This window comes from Littorina saxatilis, linkage group LG6 (genome assembly GCF_037325665.1).
Source record: "Littorina saxatilis isolate snail1 linkage group LG6, US_GU_Lsax_2.0, whole genome shotgun sequence".
Classification (NCBI taxonomy): domain Eukaryota; kingdom Metazoa; phylum Mollusca; class Gastropoda; order Littorinimorpha; family Littorinidae; genus Littorina; species Littorina saxatilis.
In genome coordinates this window covers 1,086,164-1,111,724 of record NC_090250.1, presented here as the reverse complement: position 1 = coordinate 1,111,724, position 25,561 = coordinate 1,086,164, and the positions used below count along the sequence as shown (strand labels likewise).

At 42.3% G+C, this 25,561-nt stretch overlaps 1 protein-coding gene across 2 annotated transcripts in view; it reads left to right on the top strand.

Moving 5' to 3' along the window:
* LOC138968254 (DNA repair protein RAD50-like) overlaps window positions 1-25,561 on the top strand; it is a 57,481-nt gene that overhangs the window by 11,198 nt on the left and 20,722 nt on the right. For both annotated transcript variants that reach the window (XM_070340816.1, XM_070340818.1), the window contains exons 10-28: window positions 65-141; window positions 885-986; window positions 4,657-4,726; window positions 5,099-5,199; window positions 6,213-6,317; window positions 7,931-8,032; window positions 8,475-8,587; window positions 9,120-9,218; window positions 10,056-10,142; window positions 11,167-11,259; window positions 12,470-12,504; window positions 14,941-15,031; window positions 19,660-19,795; window positions 20,228-20,341; window positions 21,039-21,134; window positions 22,283-22,430; window positions 23,581-23,638; window positions 24,241-24,442; window positions 25,274-25,303. In XM_070340816.1, coding sequence (XP_070196917.1) covers window positions 65-141; window positions 885-986; window positions 4,657-4,726; window positions 5,099-5,199; window positions 6,213-6,317; window positions 7,931-8,032; window positions 8,475-8,587; window positions 9,120-9,218; window positions 10,056-10,142; window positions 11,167-11,259; window positions 12,470-12,504; window positions 14,941-15,031; window positions 19,660-19,795; window positions 20,228-20,341; window positions 21,039-21,134; window positions 22,283-22,430; window positions 23,581-23,638; window positions 24,241-24,442; window positions 25,274-25,303 — 1,859 coding nt within the window. The remainder of the gene's footprint in view (window positions 1-64; window positions 142-884; window positions 987-4,656; window positions 4,727-5,098; window positions 5,200-6,212; window positions 6,318-7,930; window positions 8,033-8,474; window positions 8,588-9,119; window positions 9,219-10,055; window positions 10,143-11,166; window positions 11,260-12,469; window positions 12,505-14,940; window positions 15,032-19,659; window positions 19,796-20,227; window positions 20,342-21,038; window positions 21,135-22,282; window positions 22,431-23,580; window positions 23,639-24,240; window positions 24,443-25,273; window positions 25,304-25,561) is intronic.

Here is a 25,561-nt window from a genome sequence, read left to right as displayed (position 1 = left end):
ACACACACACTCCAATTTGAGGTCAAACCTTTTGAATAAATAATTGTGTTTACACTTGTCTCAGGCCCGACAGAGGAGTTGGAGAAATTGCTGTCAGAGTTTGCAGACAAAGTTCAGGATCACAGGAGTAATCTGAGTCAGGTATGCAAGTATTTTATTGTAGTGTGTGTGTGTGTGCGTGTGTTCGTGCGTGCGTGCATGTGTGTGGGAGAGAGAAAAAAGCACTTTTGATACCGTCTGAGTCTGCCAATAAAGTCGACATGTGTCCATTCTGGCCGGGATTCGAACCCATGACCCTAGGATCACAAGTCCAGTGCTCTACCCAGCGAGCTAGCAGGTCTCACCTACCCATGGTCTTCTTCTTCTTCGTTCATGGGCTTAGACTCCCACGTTGACTCATGTTTTTAGCACGAGTGGATTTTTACGTGTACGACCGTTTTTACCCCGCCCTTTAGGCAGCCATACGCCGCTTTCGGAGGAAGCATGCTGGGTATTTTCGTGTTTCTATAACCCACCGAACTCTGACATGGATTACAGGATCTTTTCCGTGCGCACTTGGTCTTATGCTTGCGTGTACACACGAAGGGAGTTAAGTCACTGGCAGGTCTGCACATAAGTTGACCTGGGAGATCGGAAAAATCTCCACTCTTAACCCACCAGGCGGCAGCGACCGGGATTCGAACTCACGACCTCCCGATTAGGAGGCCGACGTCTTACCACCACGCCACTGCGCCCGTCTCCCTACCCATGGTTATTATACGTTATTTGTATTTTTGACCCAAATATGACATTTTACACAGATTGAAACTGTTGGAGTTCCTCCAAGACCGCGTCAGTGAGGTGGAATAAAGATCAGTAATTTTGCCTACACTGTGTGTTCATAGTTTGAGCATCGTGGCGAGGACCTGGCACAGAAACTGAACACGCTGGATCGGGAGAAGAGCGGCTTGCTGCTGGAAGTGGGCAAACTGGAACAAGAGGCTGCCGTGAGCAACTTCACTTTCTTTATTTATTTGTTCTTCTTTTATTTATTTCTGTCACAGTCACGGTGTTTATGCACATAGATATTATTTCGATGGGTTAAAACCAGAACCATCTAACTGGATTTCCACCATTTTGAGAAATGGCCACTTGAAGATTTCAACCCCTTATAACAAATAGTAAACACAGGATTGTAGCCCTCATATTTTACACACTTGACTTAGAGGTAACACTGGTCATGCACACTAGTAATCAATTTAATTGAACAACTTTTTCATATGCAAAAAAGGTATAATTTGTTCTGCTTCCAGAATACACTCCTGCTCTTTTCTCAGTTCTGGAGCTAGAAAAGCCCAGTGCACCATAGCTGCTTCTGACTTCCACACAGACCCCACTGTGGCCTGTGCTACAGCAGTCAGAAGCAGCCTCCTCACACATAGCATGTTCTGCTTCCAAGCAAAGCTTATACTGTACATTAGTTCAAATCGTTTTTCAAAGTTTATTACCGTCATAAACAAACAAATGTCAAGTCACTTGCAAAATTATCATCAAGGACTCATGTATTCATTCATTGTGTGGCCTATTAATGAACGCAACACGCATAAATAAAAATTAAATTGCCGGTACTTTTCATAGCGAAAAAAACCCACACACACACACAAAACTCTCTCTGAAATCATTACACTTTTTTTTTTTATTGTGTTTTTCAAGAAATCCCAACGGTAATCTTATGTTGTATCAGCTCATATCGTTTTGCGTTACGCACAAAAACTACAAACCCAATAACACTAACAACAAACCAAACGAACAAAGCAGCAAACAAGCAAGCAAACAAACGAATAAACACAAGGCTGAAGGCGCATTTTAACCACACAATGCAAATGGTAACAAAATCACGAGCTTTAGATCCTGACTGCATGCTCTGTTCATTATCAAGAAAACAAATTGGCATTCTTACCTTTTGTTGTACTTTCCTCTTCACAAAAATGTTGTGCAGAAAGGTCGAAATAAATAATACACATTTTGCACTTTTAACAGTCGACCTCCTGTACTGCTTTTGTCTTAGCCGTTTGTCCAGTCATTCCTGTGTAAAATTCATCTCTGAGTGTCTTCGCTTTTCGAACACACCTTTTCCCGTAGTCCCGGGTTGCAGAGTCTTTAAGTTCGGCTGAACTTCTTCTCATGAGGTGTCACATAGGATGCTTCCTTCATCGATGACAGAATTTTCTTTGTTGGGGTTCCATAAACAGATGGAAGAGATGCTGTGGTAGTTTCACCTTAACCGGGAGCAGTGTCTGACATATATACTACAAGCTGATGTGAATACACCTACAGGGTAACAGAAACTGTGGAAGCACACACAGGAGAAAGATGTACAGGAGTTGGGTAGCTTGATTCATTTTTGAGGGGTGGAATCACAATCAGCAAGTATTGGAGTTGATGCATGACTCGAACAGGAGGATAACCCCCATTCACCATGTTCTCAAAAGGATCTTCGATTGAAGAAACAGCACAATCGTCATATTTTGGGGTAGATTTTGCCAATGGAGACGCATCAAAGTCATCAGGTTTCACTTTTAGCATTGGCAGAAAGGAGATTATGCAACCGTAATCCGTGAATCCGAAGGACAGTCTCCTGAAATGCATGGTGCTTCTTACTTGCCTGGACGGCCTGATGATTCATCTCCTTTCAAACAGCGTCTGCAAAAGACATGGATACTATGAATGTTATCTCCTTTGAACAGGCAATTACTACATGTACTTCTATTTTAAAATTATTAACCGATAATTATAAAAAAAGGTAATTGCCTCCGTATTATCGCTTCTGCGTTAAAACTTTGGATAATTTTCGTGTTTCTATTCACACAAACAAATGAAACATTAGTACTTGATTACACTCTGACCACTCATGCTCATCAGTTTGACATTGTGATAACCTCTGAATAACAAAATATATTAGAGTCAATTAAACTGACAAAATCCATCAACCAAATCATTCATTTATCCATCTTTACAAGCATACACAAATACTGTAAACACTCACTTACATTTTTTAATTTTTTAACAAACACTAAAGAGCTGCATGGATACACTACAACATTAAGGCATGAGCACATGCACACACCGTCACACACAAACACACACTGACACAAACAAACACACACGCGCGCAAGAACATTCACGCTGAAACAAACACATTTACCTGCCTGTGTTTTACAATTAGGAAAACAAAACACAAAAAGCTAGGAATCAGTTTGCAGATACAGGATTTAGACTGAATCAGAAGGTTAATCCCCTATATATTTTAAAAAGGAATCTGAATTTCAGCTTTTATGGTCTGTTCAAATGGGGGAAAACATAATACATGAAGATACTCACTTGAATCTGTGTCCTGACTCGAGCAACAGCCAAATTGACTGTACAGCAGATGTAAAAATGGCAGAGAGCTGTTCTCTGTTCAAGTGTTTTCAGAAAGTGGACCATCCTTTTGTCAGTTTAGCACATCCCCCCCCCCCCCCCCACCCCACCCCACCCCCTTGCACCCACTTTACCACCAACCCCCCTCCCCGGCCCCAACCCCCTTATTACCACCCTCCTCCCTCAATATCAAGGGACTGCAATCTTTCCTAATTCATTCTTCATACACTCTTTATCACAGGAAAGTTAATTGTGTTTAAACCCTGTACATCCGGAGTCAGGAATTCGGATACTGACACTTGACAGGTGTCACTGACCTGTTTTAGTTCCCACAGTCTATCAAATTCCTTTTTCTGTCGACAGCAGACTCTACTACTGCTAGTTACACTATTCTGTGTGCTGGAGGAAATCCTACACCACACAGAAAGGGTCAAGACCAGATACCACTACCGCGAATGTGCGCTTATCTGGCTGCGCTGAAAACAGGAAAAGTGACTGTGACACAGCAAGCAGAAGAGGTCAGGTGACGATGGCTGCATCTGGCTCGCAGTGAAACACTCCCCTTTCCCCACAGGCCTCAGTAGCAGAACAGACTAAACTGAACTTAGCACGTTCTGCTTCCAACCTGGATGGAGTTAGAGGGTTCTGCTTCCAAGATGAGCAGGAGAAATGCTTGGAGCCAGAACAAATTATGACTTATAAATACGCAATTATGCAAGATTTTCAAGAATCCTTCACAGAAAGTGAGAATCATGTTACCATAAGTCAAATAACTATAAAGTTGCAAAACATGTTATTTGGAGGTAATTGGTTCTGGTTTTAGCCCATCGATTTTAAATAGACATTGCTTGGAAATAACTCTGTCAGGTTTGTATGAATTGTGAAAGAATTGTTTCTCTTCGAGGCATGGAAAGTTTACACCTGTGAAGAATAGCCGCTAACTAGTGAGTGGCGTGTAATATGACGTGGGAAAGCGTGCTTCACCGTTTTGAATAGAAATAACTCTTTAGCAACCTATACAAATCCGGAATTCGTCTATTGGCATGAGTCCTGACAAGAAAGGGGCAAGTTATAGGTAGACATTATTAGTTAATGGTTTTTAAAGTGGTTTTTATAACGTAAAAGTATGGTGGGGGGGGGGGGGGGGGGGGGGGGGGGGTTCATCACCTAAAATTCTTTTCTGTTTGATTAGCAGCAGGTATGGGTTTTTTTAAATATAATTTTTCAATGCTTTAAGTTTTCTTTCTGCTGGTCTAGGTTCATGAGGATAACATCCGGAGGCGAGATGCAACCATCAGAAAGCTTTCTGTGGAGTTTGGTTTCGAAGGTTTGTGCTGTGTTTTGAGGCCTGTGTGTGTAGTTAATTTAATGTACAGATTATGACATTTTATTTGTTGAATTTGCTTGCAAGACTCTGCCTTTCACACCAAAATGCTCAAAAGCGCATAATTTTATTATAATTGCCAAATTGGGTTTTGAATGTGTGTGTGTGAGTATTGTTATTTTTCTGTTGTTAAATGATACTGACTCAATTGATGTTTTGCTTTGATATGCTTGTACATTGTATTTGCTTTGTAAACAGAATTCTTTTTTCTGTGTAAGTATTTTGTAATTTTTATTTCCAGTACTCTAAGGTCCTTAGACCTGTAGTAGAATTTGTGTCATAATTATTACTATCGTTATAATCATAATGTGACAGGTTTTGACAGGGGCGCCATCACGGAAGAAAGGTACAGGACGTTTCTGGACAAAGTCCGGCAGAAAACGGAAACCATGATGGAGGAAATTAGGACGGTAAAGGTCAGTGATGTCGTTTTTTACTTATCAGGAAATTAGGACGGTAAAGGTCAGTGATGTCGTTTTTTACTTATCAGGAAATTAGGACGGTAAAGGTCAGTGATGTCGTTTTTTACTTATCAGGAAATTAGGACGGTAAAGGTCAGTGATGTCGTTTTTTACTTATCAGGAAATCTTATTCTTCATTCATGGGCTGCAAGTCCCACATATGCACTTTTTATTTTGTATAAGTGGGCTTTGACGTGTATGGTCATTTAGGCAGTCATACTTCGTTTTCGGGGGATGAGGGAATCTGACTGACATTGGTTGTTGGTCAGAATTTGCACTAATTGTAAGTAAGATGCAGAACCTGTGGAGATTGGGTGGTGGACGGAAGTGTCTTGTTAGAAATATTGATCTTCTTTAAAAATGGAAGGACTGAAGCCAGATGACTGTCTTTGACCAGTGTGTTTAAGGATGTCATGGTGTTCCATAAATAGACGCTCTATTTGTGTAAACCCTGTCTATGACGTTTATGGCATGCGCACTAGAAGATTACGGTTACCATGGACCTCAGCCGCAAACATTCCTGGTTGACTTAATGACATGGTGGTTATTTTCCATGAATGCTTGTGCTTCACCTACCCAGTGTAGTATTGTAATAAATGTTTTGGTCTTAAAATTATTAAGGATTTGTGATTTTAGTTATTGTCGTCATAACTGATGTCTGATACATACAAATTTCTTACTGATACTTCTATACTGTTTATTTTACGCATATGTACAAGTGATGGTTAAACACGTTTTGTTAAGGAGGAGCATGCTTATGCGTGTGTGCTGTTGTGGGTTTTGTGTGGGGAATGAATGCGTGTGTGTGACTGAGATTGCAAGCGATGTTTGGAAGGGCGTGTATGGATTGATTGATTGTACTCTGGCCAAAACATGTCCCTAGTGTACTGCACATGGTTGAAATAAAGTCTTATGTCTTATGTCTTATGTCTGTTGGTTGTTAACTTTATGTGAATACCCACCAACAGGCAGACTTTGAGAAGCAAGAGCAAGCCCTGCAGCAGAGGATGGACGCGGCCCGGGACAAGAAGACACAGCTGGAGCAGACGCAGCGCTACAAGAAGGAGCAGATGGTGAGCGCCAAGAATGGAGACTGTTTCTTCTTCTTCTTCTTCTTCTTCTGCGTTCGTGGGCTGAAACTCCCACGTACACTCGTGTTATTGGCACGAGTGGAATTTTACGTGTATGACTGTTTTTTACCCCGCCATTTAGGCAGCCATACGCCGTTTTCGGAGGAAGCATGCTGGGTATTTTCGTGTTTCTATAACCCACCGAACTCTGACATGGATTACAGGATCTTTTTCGTGCGCACTTGGTCTTGTGCTTGCGTGTACACACGGGGGTGTTCGGACACCGAGGAGAGTCTGCACACAAAGTTGACTCTGAGAAATAAATCTCTCGCCGAACGTGGGGACGAACTCACGCTGACAGCGGCCAACTGGATACAAATCCAGCGCGCTACCGACTGAGCTACATCCCCGCCCAGACTGTTTGATTGTTTGCACTAGGTTTTCTTGTTGTTAGTTTACGACACAGAGTTATAATTACAGTGGAATCCAGCTATAACGAACCTGGGTATAAAGAAATCCCTCTTTTAACAAACTGCCATTGATTTCCCGGCAGACAGCCTTCTATTTCTTACTTGTTACTTTCCGGCTACATCGAACCTTTTGAACTCATTTGCATAACGAACCCCTCTTTTAACAAACACGTTTTCATCGCCCCAGAGCCGTTTTGTCTCTAAAAGTCACAAGGCTACAACGAACTGATGTCAATAATTGTCTCCAAAGACAAAAATACACAAAAATACACAAACACAAGTGCACATCGCGTGATGAGCGAACTCTGAACAAACAGCGGAAGGTGCATGGAACAGCCACCGCCGCTGTGTTTTCACTATTCCAATCAGCTGCTGAGCTATGACTGTGCTGAGCTATGACTGCCACAGAAGCACGTGTTGCTGCCAATACCCTACGTCGCTACTTGCAGGCAAAGTGCAGCGATGTCTGTGACTTGGATATGATCTCCAAATTGGAGTGTACAGTGGAGAAGTGTGCCAGTTCTGAGCAGCGTAACTTATATTTGCAACTTTCACCGTTCATGGCTTTATTTTCGTGTTTGTGCGAGGATTTACGAAGGAGCGGAAGCACTAATCACATGACGTCATCAATACTTGTGCTTTCGAGTAACAAGAGTTACCTCCCTTGCACTGAAATTGTTGCATCGATTTCGTCGAAAATCCGTCTCTCAACACAAATATAAGGGTGCATGTAGCATGAATCAAGCTTACTTTTCACAGGCATGTCCAATACTTCACTTTGAAGATAGATTTAGTTAGTCTAGATGGGGTTTTCAGAGATTGTACTCTCCAAGGAAAGATCGATGGGACGATCATTTGAAGGTGAGTGGGAAAACTTGTCTTAAGGCCATTTAGGGTTGAAAACTCTACAGCGAATTGCTGATATAACGAACTAAAATGTATCTCCCTTGAGATTCGTTGTACCCGGACTCCACTGTATATGGTTGTGATTAGTAGTTTTGTATAATTGAGGAGGATGTCTTTCAGTTTTTGCTGCTATACTAGCTGTGCTATCATCTGAGAGTAAGAAAGATGTAATTCTTATCAAGGGAAAGGTACTTGGCAGATTTAAAAGGAAGAGCTGGATGAAGATGATGATGATTTCAGGACAAGAACAAGGCCGAGATACGTCAGATCAAACAGAAGCTGAGTCACATGGAGGCGTCGGCAGGACGTCTAGACAACCTGAAGCAGGAACTCAAAAATGCTGTGAGAATTTTGCTTGATAACAACACTACAGATTTTTCTTTTATCCTTCTATCATGCCACCACAGCTCGTTTTAATTTTGAGGTTATTGAAGAAATGTCAGTACAGGTGAACCCCCCGCATTAAGACCTAAAAATCGTAGGAAATCTGGTCTTTAAAGGGAGGTAAACTTACAAGGGATATCAACAGAAAATCTAAAAAAATCTTTGTTGAAGAAATGGCATCAATCATTCTGTTGTGTTTGTTGTTCCAAGTTATGAAGTTGTGTGTAAGCTGTAAAGGAATCTAGCAAGACTTTGATCTATTTTTATATTTATAGTATTCATTATATTCACTACTTATGATGATCATTGCTTTCAAGACTCAAAGACTTTACTGTCCTTACAAAAAGAAAGGAACATTTCTGTGAATTCAAGTTCATAATTTTGTTTCCTCCATATTCAGGAGCGGGATCTTTCTGTTGCGGAAAGCACCGTTAACGTGGATGAACTGAAAAGGGACATCACTCAACTGGATAGAGAGCGCAAACAATTGGACGCTAAGATGAATGAACTCAAGTAATGTCTGTTCTGTGCTTGTTTTGTTTAATTGGATTATTAGACCTAATAATTCTGTTAGTGTGTGCGTGTGTTTGTGTGTGCGTGCGTACGTGTGTGCGTGCGTGCCTGTGTGTTTTTTGCTTGTTTGAAAACCTGTGGCTTACAATGTGTCTTTTTCTTTCCTGTTGGTACATTTTCCTGTGACTGTGCCTGAAAATGAAGCCTGGCCAATAAACTTTTGTGTACTGTTTCTTGGTGCTGTTCCGTGTTTTTTCTTAGTTTGTTTGTTTGGTTGTTTTACACAGAAGATTATTTTTATAACTCAATGACATTATGATACGGTATTGTGTTTGTTCATGCTTCACGCATGATATCAAAAGGGAAGCGTTCTTTACAGCCAACACAAGTATTTTTGTTCATGACACTGCTCATTAGTTTGTTCATGACACTGATTGATTAATCACACACTTTTCCATAATTCATGACACTGTTCATTACCACAATTCATGACACTGTTCATTACCATGAGAATGGTTGCCATGGTTTTCAGCTCCGAGATGAGTCGCCTTCACCTTCAGTCGAACACTCGAGCGCAGCTTGACATGCTGAAGAAAGACAAGACGTCCAAGGAGGACAACATCCGCAGAATGTGAGTGGCTCGATAAATTGATAATACTTACCGTATTTTCGGGACTATAAGGCGCTTTGTTATATAGGGCACAACCCCCACTTTTGAGGGGGGGGGGGGGGGAATTAAAAGGGGGTTCTTCTGTATTCATTTGTCATTGCTTTCAATGAACATGTTCTGTTTTTTATTACACCCCCGGTATAGGGGTGTGTATAGGATTCGGTCGATGTGTTTGTTTGTTTGTGTGTTTGTGTTCGCATATAGATCTCAAGAATGAACGGACCGATCGTCACCAAACTTGGTGAACAGGTTCTATACATTCCTGAGACGGTCCTTACAAAAATTGGGACCAGTCAAACACACGGTTAGGGAGTTATTGGTGGATTAAGATTCTACAAGGACTTATACAGGGACATATTAATGGTCAAAGGGAAATAACCTTCTCAGTTGGTGGCAGTGAGAATGGTAAGGACGGGGGTGTTTTTCCTACCTCGGAGGAATTTCTTGTTTATCTATGGTTGTATATACATGAAACTCTTTCTTTTCTCAATCATCAGTGCATCTTGACGAAAGTTTATATTTTTACTTGTCATTGCATTTTGATGAAACTTTCAAGAACACTTATCTTTCTGTTTGTATTTAAAAAAAAAATGTGTAAGGGTTTTTCCCCCTCAACGTTCATCCAAATAGGAAGATTGTTCCGCCATGTAACAGCTGTACTGCCATCTTTGCAGGGACGTTTGACAGTAAACTGGTAATTGTGAAAGATTTGTTCCTTTGTCCTACTTAGACTTATGACTGCGAATGGGTGGAAATGTGGATAGAATTGATCATCAACGTTGTTTATGTGTTTTTCAGCAAAGCAAAACACGAAGACTCCTTGACTCATATCCTGGGCAGTGCCACCACCACAAACATTAGGGGACGACTGGAGGAGTACATCAGGTAATTTATGTGAAAAAGTTTTGTGAAGGATATCCGATATGTAACTTAATGCCCAAGGCACAAGAATCACCTTTGGAGGCAAAGCGGCGGGGATGTAGCTCAGTTGGTAGCGTGCTGGATTTGTATCCAGTTGGCCGCTGTCAGCGTGAGTTCGTCCCCACGTTCGGCGAGAGATTTATTTCTCAGAGTCAACTTTGTGTGCAGACTCTCCTCGGTGTCCGAACACCCCCGTGTGTACACGCAAGCACAAGACCAAGTGCGCACGAAAAAGATCCTGTAATCCATGTCAGAGTTCGGTGGGTTATAGAAACACGAAAATACCCAGCATGCTTCCTCCGAAAACGGCGTATGGCTGCCTAAATGGCGGGGTAAAAAACGGTCATACACGTAAAATTCCACTCGTGCAAAAAACACGAGTGTACGTGGGAGTTTCAGCCCACGAACGAAGAAGAAGAAGAAGAGGCAAAGCCAGTCAAAACAGAAATGATGTTTTAGAGATGAATGAATAGCCCTATAAAAACTGCCATAGGTACGCAAAGGTTCCCAAGTAAAATTCTTTGTACATATCCTTTAAATACATTTGCCCAAGAAATCTCGACCAGAAAACAAATAGCCGTAAATGAATTGTGTGGTCTTTTACTGTGTGCATGTGAACTGTTTAAGAATTTTATCAGTTCCCTTGTCCCACAGGCAGCATAAATAAGTTTGCTCAATATGGGTCTATGAAATGTTATGGGTATGATGTTTGTAAGAGACTATTAAAACCATTATAACTTTTATTTAGTATTATTCTTCTGTTAATCATGTTGCTGTATATTTTATCACTTCTAACATTTGGTGCCAAGAACATTAATTTAAAAGGGGGTTTAGATCAGCGGTCGTTCATTGATCTGTGCTCGTTCATTGCTAATGAATTTACCTTTGTTTCTGAGTTTATTTCATGTGATCAAAAATTAAAGGAAATAAAAAGAAAGAAAAGATAAAGAAAAATGAATTTGATCAGAAAGTGTTAATTTGTGTGCAGCCGTCAGACAGAATCCACCAGGAGATGTTCCTCAGAGCTGCAGAAAGCCAAAAATCAACTCTCGCAGAAAGAAGCGGAGAAAAATCTGCTGAGGTAAGTATAGCATATGAGTAGTGAGTTTAAAACAAACAAATTTAAAAAAGGAGACGGGTGCAATGGCCTCCCAAGCGGAAGGTTGTGGGTTTGAAACCCGGCCGCGCTGGTGGGTTGAGGGTGGAGATTTTTTTTATATCTCAGGTCAACTTATGTGCAGACCTGCTAGTGCCTTATCCCCCTTCGTGTGTACACGCAAGCACAAGACCAAGACAGTGCGCACAAAAAAGATCCTGAAATCCATGTCAGAGTTTGATTGGTTGGAGAAACAAATAAATACCAAGCATGCATCCCCTGAAAGTGCCATATGGCTTAATGGTGGGGTCAAAGCGGTAATGTATGGGGAGATTTATATAGCGCTTGACGTTCTCTAAGCGCTTCACATATTAATTTCTGCCGTGTGAGATGGAATTTTTTACTCAATTTTTCATGCATTCACATCGGCCAGTAAATCTCAAGCCAATTAAGGCGAATATTTACTTTTCACAGCCTATTATTCCAAGTCACACGGGTATTTGGTGGACATTTGTATCTATGCCTATACAATTTTGCCAGGAAAGACCCTTTTGTCAATCGTGGGATCTTTAACGTGCACACCCCAATGTAGTGTACACGAAGGGACCTCGGTTTTTCGTCTCATCCGAAAGACTAGCACTTGAACCCACCACCTAGGTTAGGAAAGGGGGGAGAAAATTGCTAACATCCTGACCCAGGGTCGAACTCGCAACCTCTCTCTTCCGAGGCAAGTGCGTTTACCACTCGGCCACCCAGTCCTTGGTAATACACATAAAAACACACTCATGCATAAAACAGAAGTGTACATGGGAGTTTCAGCCTATGAACACAGAAGAAGAAGAAGAAGACGTGATTGTGTTTCATTTGTTATTGTGTTGCCTTAATTTATTTATTTTGCTTAATATATGACGGATATTTGAATGGTTGGTATTTACTTTAATGTATTATTTTATGGTTGAAATGATGTAGTCCTTGACCATATACATGACTTGAACTTTCGCTGTATGAGTAAATTGTTCCAGTTAACTTTATAATGGTTGACAGGCAGGTAAGACGCGTCAAAGATAGTTTTCCGTTTTAATGTATTCATTTTAATGGACAATAAAGTGTTGTTATTGTTATTATGATTGTTATTGTTAAAACAGTGGAATATGGTTATGTCTGTTTTACAATCAACTTTGTTTGTTTTCTGCAGCAAACAGATCAGGGACAAAGAGGAAGAAGTCAGAGGTATAAAGTTTGCTTAGTTATTGCTTCTTTCCATTGTCTCTATTTTTCTTTAGCTCTTCAATTCTGTCTTTCTCTTTTTATGTCTCGCTCTTTTGTTCTTTCTTTCTTTTTTGTGCCTGATTTTGGTGTGTATTTCACACAGAAGAGCTGTCTTCGTGCTTAAAATGATGTATACAATATATGACACTCAAAATGTTATTGTGTCATGTGGCAGTTTGCAATAAAAATCTGCAAGGAATTTGTTTTTGAAAATAAAAAGTTACTGTTTTAAGTTGTGATTTTTGAGAATACTTTTACAGTCTTCGGTGGCACAAAGGGAGGGTGGGACTTAAGGTTTTTCTCAACCCCCCCCCCCCCCCCCCCCCCCCCCCCCCCCCACCACCTACCCATCTCACCCCCCTCTTAAATCTGCAGGCCTGAATTATTTAGCACTTTTCCCCATGTACTATTAGAGCTATTGGTTTCTAACGGAACCTTTTTAAATTCTCACGTCCTCTGATTTTTATTCAGAGGAACCCTTTTTTTAAGGCTTACCAAAATGCAAGAAAATTAGGAGAGAGGGCGGGTCTTAAAGGTGGTCGTCTACATTTTTGCTTTTTTACATTTAGTCAAGTTATGACTAAATGTTTTAACATCGAGGGGGAATCGAGACGAGGGTCGTGGTGTATGTGTGTGTATGTGTGTGTGTGTGTAGAGCGATTCAGACTAAACTACTGGACCGATCTTTATGAAATTTGACATGAGAGTTCCTGGGTATGAAATCCCCGAACGTTTTTTTTCATTTTTTTGATAAATGTCTTTGATGACGTCATATCCGGCTTTTCGTGAAAGTTGAGGCGGCACTGTCACGCCCTCATTTTTCAACCAAATTGGTTGAAATTTTGGTCAAGTAATCTTCGACAAAGCCCGGACTTCGGTATTGCATTTCAGCTTGGTGGCTTAAAAATTAATTAATGACTTTGGTCATTAAAAATCTGAAAATTGTAAAAAAAATACAAATTTATAAAACGATTCAAATTTACGTTCATCTTATTCTCCATCATTTTCTGATTCCAAAAACATATAAATATGTTATATTTGGATTAAAAACAAGCTCTGAAAATTAAAAATATAAAAATTATTATCAAAATTAAATTGTCGAAATCAATTTAAAAACACTTTCATCTTATTCCTTGTCGGTTCCTGATTCCAAAAACATATAGATATGATATGTTTGGATTAAAAACACGCTCAGAAAGCTAAAACAAAGAGAGGTACAGAAAAGCGTGCTATCCTTCTTAGCGCAACTACTACCCCGCTCTTCTTGTCAATTTCACTGCCTTTGCCATGAGCGGTGGACTGACGATGCTACGAGTATACGGTCTTGCTGAAAAATGGCATTGCGTTCAGTTTCATTCTGTGAGTTCGACAGCTACTTGACTAAATGTTGTATTTTCGCCTTACGCGACTTGTTTCAATAATCTTATGGTTAGATTTCGCTAAAAAGTTATGTCAGATGATGAATGAACCATGGGTAAAAAAGTTATAGAAAAAAAATATATGTAAAAAAAGATTTTATTTTTGGGTAGCGTGACTCACGCTTCCAATATTTTGTTTTCTGTTTGCTGAGAACATGTGCTTTGCCTAAAAATACTGACCAATCAAATTCATGTCACTATGCTTATAGCCACGCCCAAACAAGTGCAGCAACAGTTTGACACTGGAGTGCTGTTTTAAACGCACAAAATGCACGGGATTTGAGAGGAGTTTTGCGCTTGGCATTTTCCAAATAAGGATATCCTACTATGAGTACTACGCTGGAATACTACAATGAATTTTCAAACGGCTACACTGGCTTCGTCTTTCCTGATCGAAAGGGGGTGTATTGTTGATATTTGTAGATAATAGACTCTGCATTTTAATGGTCAAATGGCGATTTCGGTATAAAAATGTAGACAAGGACCTTTAAAATATGATGGCAAATTTACTAATGAGGGTAACAAAAGAAAATCTGAAAAAGCAAGGTGTTGAAAGGGGAAAAGTCTGATATTTAAAGGGGGAGGGGGTTTAAAAGGGGTGTTCCAATATATCTACCTTTTGAATGAATGAATTTAAGGGGCTTGTCTTAATTGCCTATATTGGACATGAATTGGTTTATACGATTTTAGTTTTTACGCCCTCACGGCTTTTGATGTATGTGTGTTTAGGTGGTATCAGCCATCTGCACTTATGGTAGAATGACCAAGATCTTTAACGTGCCATTGTGGTGACACGGGGGTGGGAGATGGATACCGTCTCTGGGTCTGCACATAAAGTTGACCCGTGTCCGTCCCGGCCCGGATTCGAACCAGCGACCTCTCGATCACAAGTCCGGTGCTCTACCACCTGAGCTACCCGGGCCCCCATCTACCTTTTTAGGAAATACTTCAATTTTAATAAAGAATGTTTTAACTGCAGCGTTGGTGGAGAGGATCCACGGTGTGTGTGGGAGTCAGAACTACGAGGAAGGGTTCCAGACCGTGCAGCAGAAACTGTCTGAGGCACAAGAGTGAGTGAAACTGTTGTCTATGTCCCTTGCACACGCACACTAGTTTCACAAAACTGTTGTCTATGTCCCTTGCACACGCACACTAGTTTCACAAAACTGTTGTCTATGCCCCTTGCACACGCACACTAGTTTCACAAAACTGTTGTCTATGCCCCTTGCACACGCACACTAGTTTCACAAAACTGTTGTCTATGCCCCTTGCACACGCACACTAGTTTCACAAAACTGTTGTCTATGTCCCTTGCACACGCACACTAGTTTCACAAAACTGTTGTCTATGCCCCTTGCACACGCACACTAGTTTCACAAAACTGTTGTCTATGCCCCTTGCACACGCACACTAGTTTCACAAAACTGTTCTCTATGCCCCTTGCACACGCACACTAGGCCAACAAAACTGTTGTCTATGCCCCTTGCACACGCACACTAGTTTCACAAAACTGCTGTCTATGTCCCTTGCACACGCACACTAGTTTCACAAAACTGTTCTCTATGCCCCTTGCACACGCACACTAGGCCAACAAAACTGTTGTCTATGCCCCTTGCACACGCACACTAGGCCAACAAAACTGTTGTCTATGTCCCTTGCACACGCACACTACTTTCACAAAACTTGTCTATGCCCCTTGCACACGCACACTAGTTTCACAAAACTGTTGTCTATGCCCCTTGCACACGCACACTAGTTTCACAAAACTGTTGTCTATGCCCCTTGCACACGCACACTAGTTTCACAAAACTGTTGTCTATGCCCCTTGCACACGCACACTAGTTTCACAAAACTGTTGTCTATGTCCCTTGCACACGCACACTAGTTTCACAAAACTGTTGTCTATGCCCCTTGCACACGCACACTAGTTTCACAAAACTGTTGTCTATGTCCCTTGCACACGCACACTAGTTTCACAAAACTGTTCTCTATGCCCCTTGCACACGCACACTAGGCCAACAAAACTGTTGTCTATGCCCCTTGCACACGCACACTAGTTTCACAAAACTGCTGTCTATGTCCCTTGCACACGCACACTAGTTTCACAAAACTGGCGTCTATGCCCCTTGCACACGCACACTAGGCCAACAAAACTGTTGTCTATGCCCCTTGCACACGCACACTAGGCCAACAAAACTGTTCTCTATGTCCCTTGCACACGCACACTAGGCCAACAAAACTGTTGTCTATGCCCCTTGCACACGCACACTAGGCCAACAAAACTGTTGTCTATGTCCCTTGCACACGCACACTAGGCCAACAAAACTGTTGTCTATGCCCCTTGCACACGCACACTAGGCCAACAAAACTGTTGTCTATGCCCCTTGCACACGCACACTAGGCCAACAAAACTGTTGTCTATGTCCCTTGCACACGCACACTAGGCCAACAAAAGTGTTGTCTATGTCCCTTGCACACGCACACTAGGCCAACAAAACTGTTGTCTATGCCCCTTGCACACGCACACTAGGCCAACAAAAGTGTTGTCTATGTCCCTTGCACACGCACACTAGGCCAACAAAACTGTTGTCTATGCCCCTTGCACACGCACACTAGGCCAACAAAACTGTTGTCTATGCCCCTTGCACACGCACACTAGGCCAACAAAACTGTTGTCTATGCCCCTTGCACACGCACACTAGGCCAACAAAACTGTTGTCTATGCCCCTTGCACACGCACACTAGGCCAACAAAAGTGTTGTCTATGTCCCTTGCACACGCACACTAGGCCAACAAAACTGTTGTCTATGCCCCTTGCACACGCACACTAGGCCAACAAAAGTGTTGTCTATGTCCCTTGCACACGCACACTAGGCCAACAAAACTGCTGTCTATGCCCCTTGCACACGCACACTAGGCCAACAAAAGTGTTGTCTATGTCCCTTGCACACGCACACTAGGCCAACAAAAGTGTTGTCTATGTCCCTTGCACACGCACACTAGGCCAACAAAACTGCTGTCTATGCCCCTTGCACACGCACACTAGGCCAACAAAAGTGTTGTCTATGTCCCTTGCACACGCACACTAGGCCAACAAAACTGTTGTCTATGTCCCTTGCACACGCACACTAGGCCAACAAAACTGTTGTCTATGTCCCTTGCACACGCACACTAGGCCAACAAAACTGTTGTCTATGTCCCTTGCACACGCACACTAGTTTCACAAAACTGTTGTCTATGCCCCTTGCACACGCACACTAGTTTCACAAAACTGTTGTCTATGCCCCTTGCACACGCACACTAGTTTCACAAAACTGTTGTCTATGTCCCTTGCACACGCACACTAGTTTCACAAAACTGTTGTCTATGTCCCTTGCACACGCACACTAGTTTCACAAAACTGGCGTCTATGCCCCTTGCACACGCACACTAGGCCAACAAAAGTGTTGTCTATGTCCCTTGCACACGCACACTAGTTTCACAAAACTGTTGTCTATGCCCCTTGCACACGCACACTAGTTTCACAAAACTGTTGTCTATGCCCCTTGCACACGCACACTAGTTTCACAAAACTGTTGTCTATGTCCCTTGCACACGCACACTAGTTTCACAAAACTGTTGTCTATGTCCCTTGCACACGCACACTAGTTTCACAAAACTGTTGTCTATGTCCCTTGCACACGCACACTAGTTTCACAAAACTGGCGTCTATGCCCCTTGCACACGCACACTAGTTTCACAAAACTGTTGTCTATGTCCCTTGCACACGCACACTAGTTTCACAAAACTGCTGTCTATGCCCCTTGCACACGCACACTAGTTTCACAAAACTGTTGTCTATGCCCCTTGCACACGCACACTAGTTTCACAAAACTGTTCTCTATGCCCCTTGCACACGCACACTAGTTTCACAAAACTGTTGTCTATGCCCCTTGCACACGCACACTAGGCCAACAAAAGTGTTGTCTATGTCCCTTGCACACGCACACTAGGCCAACAAAACTGTTGTCTATGTCCCTTGCACACGCACACTAGTTTCACAAAACTGTTGTCTATGTCCCTTGCACACGCACACTAGTTTCACAAAACTGTTGTCTATGTCCCTTGCACACGCACACTAGTTTCACAAAACTGGCGTCTATGCCCCTTGCACACGCACACTAGTTTCACAAAACTGTTGTCTATGCCCCTTGCACACGCACACTAGGCCAACAAAAGTGTTGTCTATGTCCCTTGCACACGCACACTAGGCCAACAAAAGTGTTGTCTATGTCCCTTGCACACGCACACTAGGCCAACAAAACTGTTGTCTATGTCCCTTGCACACGCACACTAGGCCAACAAAACTGTTGTCTATGTCCCTTGCACACGCACACTAGGCCAACAAAACTGTTGTCTATGTCCCTTGCACACGCACACTAGGCCAACAAAACTGTTGTCTATGTCCCTTGCACACGCACACTAGGCCAACAAAACTGTTGTCTATGTCCCTTGCACACGCACACTAGTTTCACAAAACTGTTGTCTATGTCCCTTGCACACGCACACTAGTTTCACAAAACTGTTCTCTATGTCCCTTGCACACGCACACTAGTTTCACAAAACTGTTGTCTATGCCCCTTGCACACGCACACTAGTTTCACAAAACTGTTGTCTATGCCCCTTGCACACGCACACTAGTTTCACAAAACTGTTGTCTATGCCCCTTGCACACGCACACTAGGCCAACAAAACTGTTGTCTATGTCCCTTGCACACGCACACTAGTTTCACAAAACTGGCGTCTATGCCCCTTGCACACGCACACTAGTTTCACAAAACTGGCGTCTATGCCCCTTGCACACGCACACTAGTTTCACAAAACTGGCGTCTATGCCCCTTGCACACGCACACTAGTTTCACAAAACTGTTGTCTATGCCCCTTGCACACGCACACTAGTTTCACAAAAGTGCTGTCTAAGGCACACACAAAAAAAATAGTCTGTTTACGGTAACCCGACCGACCCTATTTTTTTCGCGCGACCCTAGACTTTTTTTTGGCATTTGGGGGGGAAAAAATAAAAATAAAAAAATAACGTAAAAATATGGTTTAAAAAAAAAATTAAATAAATAAATCCGGACCTACCGACCTTATTTTTTAGGCCTATGTTACTGTAAACAGACCTTTTTTTTTTGTTTTGCCTAAAAGAAGGGCGATTAACAAACCAAGTGTATCCATAGCTTTTGTTAGAACTTGAGAAAACACTTTTGGTTGATTTATCCCCCTTGAGTTTGCAGGGGGAGGGGAGGGTGAATTCTTTGGCTGAAATTTCTTAGATATTCCAAAATCTTGGTAATGCTTTGGTTGAATAGAGAATGTTCACACACTCATGCACACCAGAGATTTTTTATTTTCCAGTGAGATTCCATATGTGTCCATTTCTGCGAAAACAGTCACTGCATGTGGTCCAAATTTGTTATGTGCATCCCAAGACTGTTTTCCATTACTTTCCATCTGTTTTACAATGAGCTTTCACTGATACTTCCTTGATCTTTTAGAAATTCAGCTTGAAGCGGGAGTCAGGGAGCACAGTAAAGTTTGTTTACATTTTGGTTTAACTTTAACCTCGCCTTTCTCCAATCAGAGGCTTCAGTCAACAATGCCCAAAGTCGCAGAAATGACCACAGTTATATTTGATATTTGTTCATTCTGTGCACAGTCAGAAGGGGTCGTTGCTGGGGGCGGATCATTTTTTCAAGAAGTACGTGCGTGAGTTGGAGAGAGACCACCCATGCTGCCCTTTATGTCACCGCGAGTTCGATGCAGAACAAGAAGTGCGAGAACTGGTGCTCGAGGTAAGCTGGATTCCCACAATAACTGTCAGCTTTTTATTGGCTGTGGAAAAAAGTTGTATTATCCTTGAAGGTAGGTGAAAATGTAAAGACGCCAATAGACCAACTCCCAAAATAAAGCTGTTGGGTTTTTATGGGTTGTGGGAGAGTGGATAATCTTGCTTTTACGGAGTCAAGCTTTCCCACGTGACATTATAGGCAAATCACTGGGGGGGGGGGGGGGGGGGGGGGCTGAAACATGTGTCCAGGTAACATGTGTGTAGTTTCACTAGAAGCAAGGGTATTCACTTTCACAACACATACAAACCTGAGTTATTTCCCAATTCGTTCATTAGCTCTGATATCAGGGATGAGGAAATACACTTGCCTGCATAAAATAGAAATTTTGCTTGGTGATTAAAAATGCTGACCCTGGCTGTTTGATCTTTTGGGCAGTTGCAAAACAAGCTGCGCATGGTGCCCACCAAACTGCAGCGAGCGGAGGAGGAGCTGATGGAGCACCAGCAAGGTTACGACAACATGATGCAGCTCAGACCAATCAAGGAGTCGGTGAGTTATGGTTACTGACTTGCTTATCTTTGAACATGGAAGTCTGCATAGAGTGAACGCTTCGTCTCTGCAGCAGCATTACAAATACTACCGTCGTGTGTTTTATACAGTGAAACCCCCTTTATCAGACAACCCAATTTTTAGACCCCTTCCCTTGTAAGACCCGGTTTTCTCAGACTTTTTGTTCATGACCTGTGTAAATTTATTCCCATTTTAAGACTCATTCTTTTTTAACACCTCATTTATAATAAATAATACAAGAATTTATAACGCGCACATATCTCACCAAAAGGGTCTTTCCTGGCAAAATTGTATAGGCATAGATACAAAATGTCCACCAAAATACCCGTGTGACTTGGAATAATAGGCCGTGAAAAGTAGGATATGCGCCGAAATGGCTGCGATCTGCTGGTCGATGTGAATGCGTGATGTATTGTGTCAAAAATTCCATCTCACACGGCATAAATAGATCCCTGCGCCTTGAGTCCGAGTCTGGAGATACGCGCGCGATATAAGACTTCATATATATAGAAGGCGACTCAAGGCGCATTTTTTTTTAAATGTGGAGGTCTTAAAAGGGGGGGTTACACTGCACTACGATAGCATGCAATATAGTAAATACTGATGCTTTCTATGTCCCTTCTGTCTTGGTGAAGTGCAGTAAAAAATGGTGTTCATGGCTCAATGTTTTTCACAGCTTGCCGTAATCCAGGATCGCGACTTGCCAAACCTGAAGAAACGCCTGCAGAAAGTCACTGAGGAGATGGCAACACTGAAGGAATTCATCGATGAGGTAAGACGTGCATGCTGCTGCAAGGTATTTTAAACATTAAATCCTGCTTTTGCTTCTTGTATTAATGAGAGTGAAATGAAAATACCTGTAATTTCTGAGGGATGTTAAATGTGCAGTCCAAAGATGACAACAAACAAAAAAAGAAATTCCTCCGAGGTAGGAAAAACACCCCCGTCCTTACCATTCTCACTGCCACCAACTGAGAAGGTTATTTCCCTTTGACCATTAATATGTCCCTCTATAAGTCCTTGTAGAATCTTAATCCACCAATAACTCCCTAACCGTGTGTTTGACTGGCCCCAATTTTTGTATAAAGGACCGTCTCAGGAATGTATAGAACCTGTTCACCAAGTTTGGTGACGATCGGTCTGTTCATTCTTGAGATCTATATGCGAACACAAACACACAAACAAACAAACACATCGACCGAATCCTATACACACCCCTATACCGGGGGTGTAACAAACAAACAAACACATCGACCGAATCCTATACACACCCCTATACCGGGGGTGTAAAAAAGAAACACACGCAACATTTACAGTATATTCTGTGTGTTACTTTCTTGTTTCTTCACCTTTTCTGTTTAAGGATTTTCTGTCGTTTTGTGTGTGTGTGTGTGTGTGGTGTTTTTTTATTTTTTTATTTTTTTTTTTGCGGGGGGGGGGGGGGGGGGGGGGGGGTGACGTCTTTCTTTTGTTTTAGTTTTTCTGTCTATTACAGTGGAACCTGCCCTGGCGACCATATCTCGATGTAAACCACCTGTTAATTACGACCACCCCAAAGGATCTACAACAAAGTTTATCTTCTATAAGATTCTCATTTCCATAGTTACCACCCGTCTATAACAATCACTTTTGGATTTGTCCCCTGGGTGGTCGTTACAGACAGGTTTTGACTTTTTAATTTTTTGTTTTTATATTAATTTGATTTAGTTTTGTGTGTGCTGTCTTTGTGTTGGTGAGTATTTCCCCCGAAAGCGGTGTATGGCGCCTGAATGGCGGGGTAAAACCGGTCATACACAAAAAAAACCACTCGTGCAAAAACGTGAGTGAACGTGGGAGTTTGAGCCCATGAAAGAAGAAGAAGAAGAAGTATTGGTGAGTACAGATTTCTTTTGTTTTTCAATGCTATTTGTGTATATCCAGAAAGGCGAGGAGCTGGCCATGAAAGAGGTGGACGAGGGGATGGGCAAGGACATGCAGCCGGACATCGTTCTCATGGACCGCTACCAGGGGGAGCTGCGAGAGCTGGACAAGAAAATTGCCGCTCAGTCCGGAAAACTGGCAGGGGGAGGTAAGTCGCTTGGCCACCTTTGGAGAAACGGAATTATCGGTATCAGTCGTGTGGCAGATATTGACATTGACATTCAGCCAGGGCTCTGGCAAATTTGTAGAATCTGAAGTATTTGGGGAATCCACTGGGGCACACGGCACGATTTGCTCTAAAACACACCACAAGTATGGTTGATTAAATCAAAGTGAGTGAATGTGCTTCAGGGCGCTGCTTCTCTATGGTAATGGAAACAGAGTAGTCCAGAAGCGCCACCTATTGGCACCAATGCCAGCGCACTCTGTGACGCCATGTACATTAACAAGGGGAGTAACTCGACAGAAATACCCTTCAAAGAGTGCTCTTTCTTTGCCTATTGTACGACATTAAATTAAGCTTTTTCATAAAGCATTTGCTTTTGCAAAATGACTTAGCATTATTTGTAATACAGAATATTATGGTATAACTTTGGAAGCTATCTGAGTTTTTTTTATCTTTATGATGAATCACAGTCACAGTCAAATGATCCAGGTTGAAAAAAAACAACCTATGGAAATGTGAGGAAGGAGTTAAATTTCAAGTCTGTCTGTGCAGTCATAAATGGACTGGGTGGCCGAGTGGTAACGCACTTGCGCTCGGAAGCGAGAGGTTGCGAGTTCGACCCTGGGTCAGGGCGTTAGCAATTTTCTCCCCCCTTTCCTAACCTAGGTGGTGGGTTCAAGTGCTAGTCTTTCGGATGAGACGAAAAACCGAGGTCCCTTCGTGTACACTACATTGGGGTGTGCACGTTAAAGATCCCACGATTGACAAAAGGGTCTTTCCTGGTAAAATTGTATAGGCATAGATAAAAAATGTCCACCAAAATACCCGTGTGACTTGGAATAATAGGCCGTGAAAAGTAGGATATGCCCCGAAATGGCTGCGATCTGCTGGCCAATGTGAATGCGTGATGTATTGTGTAAAAAAAAAAAATTCCATCTCACACGGCATAAATAAATACCTGCGCCTTGAATATGTGCGCGATATAAATTGCATACAATTTTTTTTTAAAAATCAAATAAAAAAAATCCCTGCGCTTAGAACTGTACCCACTGAATACGCGCGATATAAGCCTCATATTGATTGATTGATTGAAGTCTGTCTACAGTCATAATTCATGTTTTTCATTTTTCAGATGCTGACCGAACGCTGGAGGTGGTGGTCAATGAGAAAGATGACATTCAGATGAAGTTGTGAGTTTTTTTTCTGTTGTTCCATGACTACACTACACTTGCTTTTTAAAAGTTCAACGAAATCACCCAGATTTTTTGCCCTGTGAATGCTAGATTCAGTCAATGTCCATGTGTTACTTTTAGTGTCATTTTGCTCAGGCTAAAGGTTAGAACATCTCAAATGATGTGATCTATCTTTACCCACAAAGAATGTTATTTATTTAACATCGGTCTATGGCTTGGCAGGAAACCTCCATGTCAACACTATTGGATGAATGACCGCACTGGCATCAGATCAATGCATCAGATCGATAGAGTATGCGTCAATAACCATAGACTGAGGCCTGGGAACAACACTGCACATAATTATCAGACTTTCTTGGTGAGCCCAAGGGGTACAATTTGGGACCAGTTTTATTATCAAACCAAAGGAAAACAGTTTTGGTAAATTCTTCATCATTATTTTATCAGCCTGTTGCTGACTTCTTCAGTTTTGTGATTCATGCTCATAATTTCTGTGGTTTTTTTACAGTCATAAGTCACTTTCAGACTTTTTCATGCAACCCAGTTGCTTTGTTAGCCACTGGAAAACAAAGATACATGAAGAACTCTCTCCACCACAGGGAGACGGTAAGCCGCCAGCTGGAGCACAAACGGCAGAAGCTGTCGGACCACACGGAGCACGTGCAGTCGCTGAGGTCACAGGTCAACGGCCTGCAGACGGAGAAGCTGGAGATCGACGCGGAGCTGCAGGAGAGAACTAAGCTGGAGGAGACCCAGGCTCAGCTGACCAGCGACAACATCGAGCACGACGCAGACATCAAGGTGCTGTGACGTAGAATATACGCCAGTGTAAATAAAACAAGAACGCTGAGGCGTGATTAACCATTCAGTCAATCTAATGCACTGAAATACGTTCGGCTTTCTCTAACCTTCTTTTATTAAACAAAGGGACAGACAGACAGACAGACAGACAGACAGAGAGACAAACATAGACAGACAGAGAGATATATATAAGAATTTGGAGGACGGGCGCAGTGGCGTGGTGGTAAGACATCAGCCTCCTAATCAAGAGGTCGTGAGTTCGAATCCTGGTCACTGCCGCCTGGTGGGTTAAGAGTGGAGATTTTTCCGATCTCCCAGGTCAACTTATGTGCAGACCTGCTAGTGACTTAATCCCCTTCGTGTGTACACGCAAGCACAAGACCAAGTGCGCACGGAAAAGATCCTGTAATCCATATCGGAGTTCGGTGGGTTATGGAAAAACGAATATACCCAGCATGCCTACTCAACGAAAGCGGAGTGAGCTGACTTTGCTCTCAGAGTATAGTGTGGGGAACCCAAATGGGCAAACGAGCTCACACAATTCTGGAACGCTGAAGAAGAAGAAGGAGAAAGAAAAAAAATTGGGGAGGCTAAGTTTGCAGTAAGGTAGGTTCAATGAGGTGCATGTACTTGGAAAACAAGAACAGAGATGTGGGAGGATTGAGTTACATAACTGAGAGGAAAACAAGAACAGAGATGTGGGAGGATTGAGTTACATAACTGAGAGGAAAACTAGGTGACTGTGTTACAGGAAAGTGTGTAGGGTTTGTAAATGTCTCCGCTGTAATTGTTTGACTTGTCATTTCTGACTAATGTTTCATTTCTTTGCAGGCCGCTCAGGAGCAGTTGCGTCCCTTGGAGGTAAGGTTGCATATGATGTGTGTGTGTGTGTGTGTGTGTGTGTGTGTGTGTGTGTGTGTGTGTGTGTGTGTGTGTGTGTGTGAGAGTGTGTGTGTGAGAGAGAGAGAGAGAGAGAGAGAGAGGGGGGGGGGGGGTAAATCCCCCCAAACATTGTAGAGAGGATTTGCAATAGATCTCTGTGTAAGACCTACAAAAATCTGAGAAATTCGGGTCATGGAGGGAGTGTTAAAATGGGAGTCAATTTAGATAGCTTCTGAA